This window comes from Amphiprion ocellaris, chromosome 11 (genome assembly GCF_022539595.1).
Source record: "Amphiprion ocellaris isolate individual 3 ecotype Okinawa chromosome 11, ASM2253959v1, whole genome shotgun sequence".
Lineage (NCBI taxonomy): Eukaryota > Metazoa > Chordata > Actinopteri > Pomacentridae > Amphiprion > Amphiprion ocellaris.
Window position 1 is genome coordinate 8,456,169 of NC_072776.1, and position 13,670 is coordinate 8,469,838.

General features: G+C 40.4%; 2 protein-coding genes across 2 annotated transcripts in view; one reads left to right on the forward strand and one right to left on the reverse strand.

The window, feature by feature from the left end:
• Window positions 1–12,133, reverse strand: part of osbpl6 (oxysterol binding protein-like 6) — a 69,152-nt gene extending 57,019 nt beyond the window's left edge. The window contains exons 1-2 of the mRNA XM_055015599.1: window positions 11,685–12,133; window positions 8,167–8,257 (exon numbers count right to left, since the gene is read on the reverse strand). The gene's annotated coding sequence lies outside the window, so the exon portion shown is untranslated. The remainder of the gene's footprint in view (window positions 1–8,166; window positions 8,258–11,684) is intronic.
• pde11a (phosphodiesterase 11a) overlaps window positions 1,084–13,670 on the forward strand; it is a 45,926-nt gene continuing 33,339 nt past the window's right edge. Inside the window, exons 1-5 of the mRNA XM_023284288.3 lie at window positions 1,084–2,377; window positions 2,928–3,086; window positions 11,670–11,759; window positions 12,396–12,536; window positions 12,686–12,750. Coding sequence (XP_023140056.2) covers window positions 1,586–2,377; window positions 2,928–3,086; window positions 11,670–11,759; window positions 12,396–12,536; window positions 12,686–12,750 — 1,247 coding nt within the window. The 5' untranslated portion in view covers window positions 1,084–1,585. The remainder of the gene's footprint in view (window positions 2,378–2,927; window positions 3,087–11,669; window positions 11,760–12,395; window positions 12,537–12,685; window positions 12,751–13,670) is intronic.

The following is a 13,670-nucleotide window of genomic DNA, read 5'->3' on the forward strand; positions in this document are numbered from 1 at the left end:
ACACTGCAGTTTTACCCCATTTTGTGAATACTTACATAATCCCTCATTTTCAATTTTTAATTGACATTAATTTGTAAAAATGTGTCTTCACTTTGACATGAGTCTTTTTTTGTAAAACTTTTCAAAAAAGCTAAATTAAATGGACCAAGATTCATGTTTGGAAGCACCAAAAATGGAAAAAATGGAAGAACTCCCAAAGGGGACTTTTACTTTTTACAGGAACTGTACATTTGTGTCATTTTCAGGCGAGTACCTCCTCCCCTTTAGTGAAATCAGTACATTTGTTAAGCCTGTTTGAATTGGGAGCTGATATTTAAATGACGACTGCTGCACATTTTCAATCTGCTGCTTATATAAGTTGTAGAAGACTCTGCACATTGACTGGTGCATTTCTTGGATCACGTATGCTAAAAGCTGGTAGTAAATGACATGGTTTTTTATTTTGGCACTGGTGTCATTGAATAGTAATATATATTTAATTTTCCAACCCAGAAGGCTTCAAGTGAAAGAAATAATTGGACGAGGCGTCTATGATAGCAGGCCCAGCAGAGGTGTGCTGTGGTCTACATTAGTAGACCGAACTGTGGAGTCTGGCTCCCCCTAGCGTTCAAATGTCACACCTGCACACATTCATTAATAATATTGTATAAAGGAATTTGATTTTCTGACATGCTCACTGTGCCAATAAAAGTCTCTGTTATATAACTAAATGATATAGAACATTGCAGCCCCAAATGAGGCAAAAGTTCGGGAAATAATTGCTGAGTCAATTTACAGTCTTTATTACAAGCTCAAACAATTAAACAACGATTTTGTTCCATTATATTTGTCTTGTGTTGGTGCACATTAAATGCAGTCTGTCCGCATGGGCTTATTTTGCTTTTAAAAATCTCCAGCCCTGCTTAATTCTTGCAGAAACTAATGATTTTTATTGGGCAAACACCCTCCACTCTAATCCACCATTTTATATCTTTGCATATTGCAGCCCACAGTTTAAAATATGCATCTTGGGGTGGGGGGTGGGGGGCATTATTCATGCTGAAAATGATGATAGGTGAATTTACCCGAGACATCATTATCCTCGGCACCGTCATCACACTCTCTCTTAAAGGAGGGCAAACGGTTGAGATGGCCAGAGGGGCTGAGAGCTGAAGCAACCCTGAGCTCCTGTCTGTGTGACGAAGCGAGCATCAGCGGGACGGAGCCAACCACAGCCAGCGTCATTTGCACACAAGAGGACGACGGTGATGCTCAGTAGTGGCTCAGTGGGAGATTTTTTTTAAATGCACATGATCGCAAACTGCTTCCACGTTGCTTTACGGAGAGGATTTTAAAGTGAGGGAACGCTGTGGAGATGCTGTGGAGGGATACTCTGGTGCGCAAAGGGAGTCTCCATCCCTCTCCCCACAGAGTGGAACCTGGATGTGCAGCCGGAGCTCCAGGGGTGTTCCCAGCATAACGCGTCTCGGAAGTTGTGGCAGTTGACACGATTCTCTAACTTTAACCCTCAGCAAAGCCTCATAGATGCTTTTTCTCTGCGCGTCTTCATGGATTCGGTTCACTGAGGACCATCTGAAGCACAGACATGGCAGTGGCGAACATGGTGTTCTCTGACGTGGAAAGTTTTCTGGACTCGCATCCCGAGTTGTTCGAGGACTACCTGAACAGGAAGGGGAACTATAGCATGGTGGAGAAATGGCTCAAGAATCACCAGGCGAGCAAAAGTCCGGCGGCCGCTGCTCCCGCCGAGCCGAGGGGAGAGGAGAAGAGCAACGCGTGCAAGGACAGCTGGGCGAGCAAATGTGACGGTCTGCAGCGGAGAGCGTCTCAGAAGGAGCTGCGCAAAACTTTCGCCAGGTCCAAGGCCATCAACGTGAACAGGACATACGACGAACATGTGAATTCCAGGGCCCAGGAGCCGCTGACGAGCATGAGGAGGAGAGCCCTGCTGAGGAAGGCGAGCTCTCTGCCCCCGACCACTGCGCACATCCTGAGCGCACTGCTGGAGTCCAGAGTCAACATCCCCCAGTACCCGTCCACAGCCGTGGATTTTAAATATTACCTCAAAGAACACAACGAGAGAGAGTTTTTCCTGGAGCTGGTCAAAGACATCTCGAACGACTTGGATCTAACGAGTCTCAGCTACAAAATTCTGGTGTTTGTTTGTATTATGGTCGACGCAGACCGGTGCTCCTTGTTTCTAGTGGAGGGAACTGGCAACAAGAAGACACTAGTGTCCAAATTCTTTGACGTGCACGCAGGAACCACGGTTTTGCCCTCCATGAATTCGGATGAAGTTCAGGTGCCGTGGGGCAAAGGGATCATTGGATATGTGGCTGAGCATGGGGAGACAGTGAACATCCCTGACGCTTATCAGGTGCCTGCACCTCTGTGCATCTTTGCATGAGTCACAGAAACAGGGAGCCAGGAGGTCATTTTCCTTCAGCTTTTATCTGTCAAACTAGCAGCTGAGAGCATGTAAACCAGCACTAGTAAGCTGGACGTATAGTGTCAAACTACAGGTTCACTCAAATCAGTAATAGAGTCTCATTCCCCCTCCAGTTTTGCACTTGATTACCTTCTGTAAGAGGTAAAACAACACTTTAACATCAAAACCACAAAGATGTCAGATTGCTTAGTGATCCCAGCACCCCTTTATTATCAGACTGAAGTCTTAAAGTGTCTTTGGTTGAACATTTGCACCAGAAAACAAAGGTTACATTACGATACTGTCCAAACTGAGCCATCTTTTGAGGACAAATTGTCTATCAAATTGTTTTTATTCTGGACTTCTTTTGTCAGTGAAACTTGCACTCCTAATGAGCTACACCTTTTACTGCCCTGTCGACTGAAAATAAGAGCAGGGAAACTGCCTTTCCTCCTCCCCAACAAGTGCTTACATTGTGTCTTTATTTCACACTGTGCAGGATCGCCGGTTCAGTGATGAAATTGACAAGCTGACAGGGTACAAAACCAAGTCGCTCCTGTGCATGCCTATTCGCAACAGTGATGGAGAGATCATTGGAGTTGCTCAGGCCATCAACAAGACCTCCAGTGGCGAACTCTTCACTGAAGACGATGAGAAGGTAATTTTGTCATTAAAGCTGAAGGTGGAAAACACACACACCAGCATAATACAATATGAACTCCTGCTGCCTGATTGGCATGTGGTGAATAGATCAAGATATATATTTGTTGTTGGACGATGTTCATTTTGTAGTTTATTATCATAGGATAACGTTATTTTTTAAGATATTTTTGTAAGATATATATTTGGTACACAAATCCCACTGATAGTTGGTTTATCTCAGTAATTGTACGTCCTGTGGGTTTTGTGATGTGTTGCCTTTACTTATTTGAATAAATTAATTAAAATAAATGATATCAGACCTTAATTGTGTGTAACGACAAGTGATATATTTATAAATTTGACTGGCAAAGTAATAGAAAGTGATTATATTTTGCCATTTTGTCAGTCAAAGGACCCAATTACCGTAAAGTCAAGTGGTTTCTGGTAAAAAACATAGTTTGTCACAAATTTCTGCCACTTTTGCAGCATTGTCAACTGGCATCTCTTTGGCCCACACAACAGTAAGGCTTTGTACGGCCATTCAGGCTCCCCAGAGGATGAAATATTATCACTAGTGATCCTGTCACTCTCTAGCTCCTCCAATATGCTGATATTTTTATTATGATATTGTGAAATCTTTTCAAACATCCTATGAAATACCTGCAGATCTACCTCAGTGATGGCATGACATCTGAGTAAACCGTTTCAATGATAAATTGTTGTAAAATGTTGTGTAGACGTTCACATTTTCCCACTGGATCAAATGCAACAACTTGAGGGAAACCCCGACCTTTCCCTCCAGCACCATCATCAGGTCAAAATTTCAATGAGCACAAACCTGCAAAGCTAATGGTATCAGCCTAAAGAGCAAACTAAAGCAAAACTGTGAACATGGCGAAGCTGCAAAGCACCAGCGTGTTAACACTGCAAGCCAGTTGTCATGCTGATGCTAGTGATGCCCAACTACAGCTTTTCCAGAGCTGCTAGCCAGGCTCCAGACTCTTGTTTTTCTTATGCAGCACATTGAGGTATAGCACAGAGGAAAGAACAGCCCTGAAGTAATGCTCATGCTTTATGATTCATGTGTGGCATTTCAAGGATGCTACTCAGTGGTTTTTTTGTAGACAAACAGTGTTCTGTGGTGTTGAGGGTACACAAGCATAGCAGGGCTTACAGTGATGCGAGCTGTCATTTCTCATTACTGTCAATGCTGTAACACTCATGAGTTTACAGAGATGGCAGAGATATTGAAAACAAGAGGGGATTCTCTAAGGCCAAAAGGGGATTTTTTTTCTTCTTCACGTTTTGCTCCCTTTGTATGTTAGGATTTGCACTGCGACCTACAAGCGTGGAACGTTTTGTTCATTGTTGGGCGGTTATTGTCGATTTCTGCGGTTTGGTGCTCAAACTGAGTTGTCATTTTTGTTTTTATTGTGTCATTTGAATTGCTAAACAAATTGGAGATGCTTGTGGTGATTCAGAGGCCTGGAGTCACGCGAACCATTCTGATTGGAGAGATTTTGCAAATGAGGCTTTTAATTGTTTGGTAGCGCTGAAACTTTTTACATTATGATGATTGGCTGAGACGGAATCTTTTGTTTCTTCAGTACACCGTGTAAATTGTTGAAACGGTTCCGACACTGTATTTTTTCCGGGGTAACTGAAAAAATTTGAGTGTGACGTTCTACATTTAACAGAGGGACATGGCATTTCTTATAGGTACAGAGAGTTCAGGCATCATCACAGTGAATAATTACTTTTACCAGAGATTACATACAACCCACAGAGTCTGAATGTAGCCCATGCTATGATGTCCCACGTTTGACAAGCAGCGCTAACTGCACATCTGCCATCTGAGAAACAGCAGCTAATGTTTGCTCCTTCTCTGTTTTTTCTCGTAACTAATATTTATTATTTAAAGAATTCACCCAACTCACATGTCTCACAAGCAGCACATTTGCTCTAAGATCGAGTCTCAGTACTTCGTTTCTAGGTGGGTCGCAGCAAGTCTCTGTCTCTGAGCTTCATTAAATTTTCCTAAGGCAGGATTGTTCCGAAGGGCCCAGACATTGTTGTAAAACCACCAAGAATAATAACTTTATGTATGCACTTCAGAATCTCACATTGGTTAACGCTTCATTTAAGTGCTGAGTCGAACAGCCAGCGTGTCAGAGATTAATTTAGTGTCGCCATTTATGTGATTTTGAGCCGTTGCCAAACAGTTAACACCGCAGTGGGATCCGTGGCAGAGTTGGGGCCCTTTTTAGCTGCTCCTGTTCTGGTTTGAAACAGATCCAAGAAGGCTCTTGGATGATTTACATTTATACTCCTTTGGGAATCAGTTCAATCTGTGAACAGCTGAGTGAAGTTGGCAGTTGAAACAAAGACGCAGAAATTACTGAATGAGTGTAATATTCAGATATAAAGTGTTCAAGCAGCCAGTGGGGGAGCGAGACCTCACACTGATCCAGATCCAGTGTTGTGTTTCTGAATGATCGTCTATCAGAGAGGCACGAGGAGCACGTGTTTAGTCCATCAGCACGCTTGAATAGATGTAGCAGAAAGGCGGTGACAAGCCAATACACTGACTTGCTCTCTTATTGCATGAGCCCCTAAAGGCAGGGGAGAAGATGAAACATGAAATACAAAGCGTGTTGAGCTTTTGTTTCAGAGATCAGTTTCAACGTAGCAAACGACTGTAGTGTTCTTATTTACCTTATGTTTTCCTACATTGCTGCTCCACTGTCAAAATTACATCTCTGTTGGTAATAACAGACGCAGATGAGGAATTGTTTTCCTTATTTTCATTGTTTTGAGTATGTATCACATTGCATTAACATCATACTAATGTTTGAGAAGGCTACAGCTGAATTAGTAATGAAATGCAATGCTAGCTTTAGAGAACAGTTCCCTGTACAGCACAACTGCAGCTCTGCTTTTATGGAAGACCTTGTAACAGGAAAATGCATCATGCTTTTCAAAGCATTAAATGATACTGCAACAGCACATGTCATTAGAGGTTAAGTGTATCTTCATGAAAACAAAATGTAATGAAAGTTTACAGGGTTTTTAACACATTGCAGGGTTGGTTTTGAATTCCACACTGCCTTAATTATATTCTGTTGATACGCTGGATGGGAGACCTTTGGGGAGTCTGAATAATGGTTCAACCCATGTATAACTGCAATGTCTCATTATCTTCTGTGGAGGAATGTAGCTGCTGACTTAAGAGTATAAAGTGACCTCATCCTGCTATCTCCAGATCCTACGCTATTATCCTGATTTAGCTTTTCTTTTGCTTTGCATGCCTTTTAATACATCCAACATGAAATGTAATATCACAGGGTAGACATCTTCATGAATGGTCTCCTAATAAGATGCAAGTTCTCCCATGTCGGTTCAATCAGTTAATATAGTTCTGTGCAAGTTGATTGTCAAATATCATCCTCCCCTGACTACCAAAGTCCCTGTCAAACCATCTTAAATCAATAATTTAGGAAAAATTTCGACACTTTCCCAATGTAAATCTACAGCTAAAGAACAGAGAACACGGTTTCACAAAATCCTAGAGAATATTAGATTAAATCAAATTCCTAAAGTGCATCATACTAAACATGCCTCACAAAGTGCCTAAGATAACAGCAAAATGTCACAAAAATCCTCGTAAATCAAGAGAAAATGGATAAATGGTAACCTTTGCAATATGCAGCCAGTGAAAACACATGGCTATGAGAATTGGTGAAGTGCCACTATATGAAATCTCTGAAGCAACAACTGAGTGGATAGTGGACAGTGCAACCCCAAACAATAAAAGTAGAGCAGATGCATGAGCTGGAAAAGTAGATACTGACTGTGGCTCCTTGTCTGTCATCCTACTTTTGATATTTTAAGAAAGTAAAAATTGGCTTCCATAAGGATTTAAATTCTTTAATTTCGAGCAAGTGTGCAACCAGCAAGCATTTGAACTTCATACTTATATGTGTTTATGTGCAGTGCACAGGCATTTTAATTGCCAAGAGGGCATTTTATTTCACATTAAAACAGGAAGATCTAAAACTGTACCTTCAGGGATGCCAGAGTTGGTGATTCATAGCTACTGCAACAGATTGTGAGCTCCGACTGGACAGCTCTCAAAATAAGTAAATCATGAGCCAATATAGATGAAGAAAAGATGAAGTCCTTATTATCTGGCAGATACTAATTATTATTTGCTTTCAAAGGAGCCATTTGTGTGGCAGCCTGAAATAAAGAAGTGTCTGTATCCAACACATGAAATGTGTGCAAGCTTTCATCAAAGGACTTTCCAGGAAGTGTGAAAATTGTAGTTTTGAGTAAAGACTGAAAACACAATGGTTCGTGTTGCTATAGCTCACCATTAAAAACAAGAGCCGGGTGTGATAGTAGCATTGTTTGTGGGAAAAGTCCAGTTCCAGCTTTTGATTTTTAATAAAAAATGTGATGCATTGGCCGAGCCAGTAGCAGCTTTTAGAATGCAAGCAGATCTGCAAAAATAATTTCAGAATATTCATCTTCTAATAGGTCGTGTATTTTTACTTTGTGATATTAGACAGTTTTTTTCTATTACTCGTAACTGTCGGCAGCTGCAAGAATTCAATATCGGTTGGTACATCTGAATGTGAATCTGTTTTGAAGGAAGATGTTGCCTTCAAAGGTAGTCACTATTTCTGAAAGATGTACACACTTAAAATTTATTTTGATACTGACAACGGTACATCAGCAGGGAAAAAATAAGTTTACATACTCTACTGTTCAAAAGTTTGGGATCACCCAGATTATTTCATGACAATTTTCATTAGAACACAGGAGTGATGGTTGCTGGAAATGTTCCTCTGTACCCCTATGGAGATATTCCATTAAAAATCATCTGTTTCCAGCTAGAATAGTCATTTACCACATTAACAATGTCTAGAATGTTTTTCTGATTCATTTAATGTTATCTTCTTTGAAAAAATGCCTTTCTTTCAAAAATAACCCCAAAAATGACCCCAAACTTTTGAACAGTAGTGTATTTTTTATACCAATTTGGAGCAAAGTTAGAGTTTATCAAAGATACAACACAAACAATGCAAACTTACCCTCTTACTATTGTCTTCAAGAACTAAGTCCAGATTAAGGCACTTCATGATTCAGAATATAATATAGTCCAGTTTTTCTCATCTCCTCTGCCTATAAAACAAGAAAACAAACATCAAAAACACTATTAAAAAACATAAATCACACTACAAATAGACTGAAATATCTACATATAGATTATATGAATTATCTAATGAGATTTTTTTCCTCCTCACTAAACCTTTCCATTGGTTATGATAATTATTTTTTCCATTTACATGGATTTTGTAAGTATTTTCACAAGTTATTGCACGATAAATTATCAATTTTTTGGCTATGATTTGACTGCAGTAATCACAAAAAATACCTGCGAGATCTATCTCACAGACAGTATTTAATACTTACTAACTGAATCTACGTTGCATTTTTGCAATTTTTTTAACTGAATTTTGCGTTTTCAGTTGTTTCCAAGTCAAACAACTTCATGTGGTTTAAAGTTTCACAAAGCGTTGTGAATAATCAGGGAGTCAGAAAGGTTAAATCTTTGGAAATACTAAATAATCTGCTAATCAATTCATCTCCAAGCTTCACATCCAGCCAGGCAAAAACTGTGACTCACCTTAACTATATTCTAGAGTTAGAGCTTAATGCAAAGTGCCATTCAGAAAACTATGAAAGCAGCAGCTGAAATAGAAAAGATCCACGTCTCCATTTTATCTCATGCAGATCGGATTGATGCTCTCAAATTTCTGAATGAAACACAAAGTCAGGTCCATTGTTATTTTCCCCGGCATTTAACATGTTAATAAGCCCATAAATATCTCTATATCTATAATAAGCGCTGTGACTCTGCGCTCTACTGTTAATTAGTAAATTCATTCATTATGTAATTCTTAATTATTAATGCTAATTGATTGCACTCATTTTCCCAACCAAGAAATCAGCATGTGCAAACAGCCTTGTATCGCTGCCAAGCATGTGACAGTATGATGATGTTAATGGAGTGGGTGTATTTTGGAAAAGAGTCCAGCCTTTGACTGAAAATTGCAATTCAATCTGAATATGAACAAATAAAATAATGTGTAGTTTTTTACATTTCTTAACTCTGAATGCTGCTGAGTGTCAGTTTTGTCATTTTAAAGTAAATATCCTCATTTGTACCTATTCCAATGAAGTCATATTTTTGGATCAAAGTAAGATCAGAGAAACAGAGAGCTTTCTTTTTTCTTTATCACGATTAGAAGGTGTGCACATCTTTTAAAGTCAACAAATAGCTGTCATTCACGTGGAGATGTGGAGAAACAAAGTGTAATTTCCCCCAGACTTGCTTTATATGAAATTCCAGTTGTGGAAAACGAAATCATTTAGGTCAGAGGAGCGGAGTGTCCCCAAGGTCACGGCCAGTTAGTTTTGTTATTAAACCCCTCTTTACTGGTCAGTCCAGAGGCCTCTAGGCATGAAACGTCTTGTTTGTAATGCAACCGTGTATAATGGCTTGCCTGACAGAACGTAATTAGAGAGAGCAGTGCTTTTCTTGGGTTCGCCTGTTCGTTCTTATAGGCAGATCCATAGCCAGATCCCCAAAGTCCTGCTCGCTAATGAATCTGCTCCTGCTGGGGCTATTGATGGCCACTGCCTCTCTCTGGAAGGTCATTATTAGAGAATTCCACAGGACAGCTGAAATAGCATTATGTATGAACTTACTGCTCAGCATCATCTGTTCTGAAGACCATTGCTTTTAATTAAGTGATTTAATTGGTGCTTCACAATGTGCGACATGCCAGAGCTGAACAAATACATGTTTGATGTTGATTGACTGCATTTATGTGATGATTAAACGCAACACTGTAACTCTGGCCTATTCCCAGTGCGGCTACATACATTCAACAGATGAATGGCAAAGCTGAAGATCCGGTTTACAAATGATTGAAGATTTACAGCCAGTGTCATTTACACATATGTGTAGTATATATACTGTCCATTGCCATTAGAGTCTCTCTTTAGAAGAATAATCCATTCCTGCCATATAATCAGTATATGGTTTAGATCCAGACAGACCTACTGTTATTGAATAGGCAGAGTGAGAAAGTAAAGATATGCAACCACCCAGGAGACTCTGCTTGATTGTAAAAGGAGATTCCAGCAATTACAGAAGACTTTCTCAACTTTTGCCGGGCATTCGGTGCCATTTTAGGCAAACAATTATCATTTACTAATATTATTCTACTTTTAATATCAGATTATGTTTTGTATTTTCCACTTAAGCACATCAAACAACAGACAAATAGTATTAACTTCCTTCAGCTGCACACAACAGCACCTCATATGGAAGCCCTAACTCGCCCTATAAGGCCAGAACCAGTGGACTACCTAAACAATATTTGTCGCTGGTACAAAATAGGTCGCGTAATGCTACAGGGTTGTATTTGTCACATGTTCATTTGTGGCTGATGAGTAACTGACACATTATCATCTCTGAGAGGTGAAAGAGATATCCCTGTATCAGCAGCCACAGCTGAGTAACTTCCCCTTCATGCATTGTTGCAGCGTCCCTCCCCTCAGGTCAGGCTGACGGCTGGTAAATATTAGTGGGTTTGTTGTGCTGATTGTATAGTTTACACAGCAGCCAGATGCTAAAGATAGATAACTCAACAAAGAGGCAGAGTAAGGAAGCACACCACCTAAATTCTATTGATTCCACATTATTGGGGGCGCTGGGGGTCTCTCAGATAAGGCGACATTGTTGGAAATGTCGTCGCGTCGCACTTGTAGCTGAGGCCACTTCACACCAAACCCTCTGTAGAGTGTGACTGTATTGACGTTCATTATGAGTCAACAGCGGTAAGGAAGGAAAGAAATGTAGTTCGACTCCAAACTAGTAAGACATCGATTCGATTTCAGGATACATATTAACTACAGTCATTAGGCCACATCAAGTGATTACATTATTTATGTGAAGAAAATATGAGTGAAATAAGGACTTCATGTTATCAGCCCAAGGCGCAGTGAGTCAGACTATTCAGTCAAACGGTAAAATGCCAGTTGGATTGATTTATTTGTCCCAGCAAGTAATAATGCCAATGAAAGGCCATTTCTTATTTGTTCCAGTTCAAAAGCTAAGTTTTTCTGGGATGGAAATATTAATATGTACACTTTTTTGTTGTTGTTTTCTTCTAATAAACAAGGTAATACAATATTAAAAGTGCCCCGTGGAGCTGGAAAGAAACAAAAAACTATTTTAAAATTCTAATAAACATTTGTCATGCATTGTCTTCCTTCATAAAACATTTGGAAAGGCATTTTTTTTTTTTTATCAGCTTCTGTATTGGATCATCAATATGTTTGATTCACATTACTGCTAATCATAACGAGTAGAAGGACTTTACTGCATTGCTCTTGTGCTCATGTGATACAGACTAAATGGGCATTCACTTCAAATATACCCTCGTGTCTCTGTTCTGTGAGCATTACACACCTGTAGCTTCATGAAATCAGCAACTTTTACAACTGTTCACTACGTCCACAGGTGCTGCAGATGTACCTGCCCTTCTGTGGAATTGCGATCTCCAACGCCCAGCTCTTCTCGGCCTCAAGGAAAGAGTACGACAGGAGTCGGGTAAGGGCCACAGGGCCAACCAGGATAATAACCCTCCCATCCGTTAGATCAGCATTGCTTCCTCCCCCTGCGGTGCTGACATTGAGGCTGAGTATTGATCAGCAGAAGCCCACTTGCTGCCACTGCAGTGGGAATCACAGAGCAGCATGCAGCCCTGCATGCACATTTTCTGTGGATCTGTGGAGGGGGGAAGGGCCTGTATCCAGACGAAGGCCTGGTCCATGATCTGAGCATCGTAGGGAATGATAAGAGATGCACTAATTCATGTCACACATTGATCTGTGATGGAAGAGAACATAATGAGAACACAGTTCAGTGAACAGAAGAGAAAAATGAGGAGAGCTCCCTTTACACCATCTGATTTTTATGTGCATGTGCATTAAATTGGATGGGTAGTGCTTAGATAAAGGGCCTAATTTACTTTTATTGGGGAAAGTCATCATGTTTTATCATCCTGTTGGTTTATGGTTTAAGGATGATGATAATAATCAGCTTCAAACATCTGAGAGAAGCAAAACAATCTTATTTAAAGTGTCTTCACTATCACCTGCTGACAGATTTCTTTAGTCTGTTTGAATGTGGTTTAGATTGTCAGGAATAATGCCAGTGGTATCTTTTTCTGTCGCTGGTGATCAGGCACTCCTGGAGGTAGTCAATGACCTGTTTGAAGAACAGACTGACCTGGAGAAGATTGTCAGGAAGATCATGCACCGTGCCCAGACGCTGCTTAAGTGCGAGCGCTGCTCTGTTCAGCTGCTGGAGGACATTGAGTCACCGGTACTGTTTTTCTCTCTGCTGTCCTGCTGTGTATGTGTCCACCTGTCAGTGCATGTCTTTTCTTTCTGTCTGTCTCATTTTTTTCTCTCTCAGTAAGTACTGTGTATTTCCATGAACTTTAGTGGGTTTTTCCCCTTTGAAACTTTCAGGTGGTGAAGTTTACCAAATCATTTGAGCTACTGTCCCCTAAGTGCAGTGCAGACACTGAAAGCAGGTATGTATAATGTTTTATTGTTAAATCTACTCGGCACCTCAGTAACCTTCATTTCCCTACTTGGCATACCAGCAACCTTCTCAGTAAATAGCCATAACTGCACCTTTGTTTGCCGTTTGGCACCGCAGCACCTGGAAATCCTGCACACAGCCTGTTTTTTCTTTTAAATCTGTCCATCAAGGACAAAAAAAATAAGAAAAAAATGGATTCTTCTGTAGCGCTGTGAGAGTAATATGCTGATTCTGAATAGGAGGCATACTGTGGGAGCCCTTCTTAATTGGGTTTTGCTGCTTCTCTCTACTGCTAGGCATGGCTGAGCAGAGAAAGAGAGGCTTAATATTGTGTGGGATGTTTATGGATGAAAACAACGCTGAAAGGAAGACAAATTATCCCCCCGAGTCCTGCACTTGCCATAACTGATGTGGTCACTTCAAGCCAGGGTTAATAACTTTAACCGTATTCTGAAAGAAAAAAAATAATTACAGCACAAGAAATACATATTAAGAAATGAGTAATAAAATACATATAAGGCTGCTAGAGTAGCCAACATAGTCTTCTGCTACATTTTCTGCTGTCAGCTGTGCAAATCACAGTCCATGCTGAATTTGCACAAGTACAGAATCACTTTGTTGACATTAGCTTACCTAAATCTTCACCTGTTCTACATATATTTAGCTCATTTAACCTTAGGGCTTTGCACTGTGTTTCTTATTTACTTATTCACACACCAATGTTAGCAGAACTGCCATGAAAGGCTATGCAGTGCGATTACGAGCAACTTGGGGTTCAGTTTCATGTCTTTTGGCATATAGAGAGGCATGGAATGAAACTGTCAACCTTACGATTATTGGACAATCTGCTCCACACACACAGGAGCCACTGTTGCCATTCACATCTGGATAACAAGGAATGCTGCATGA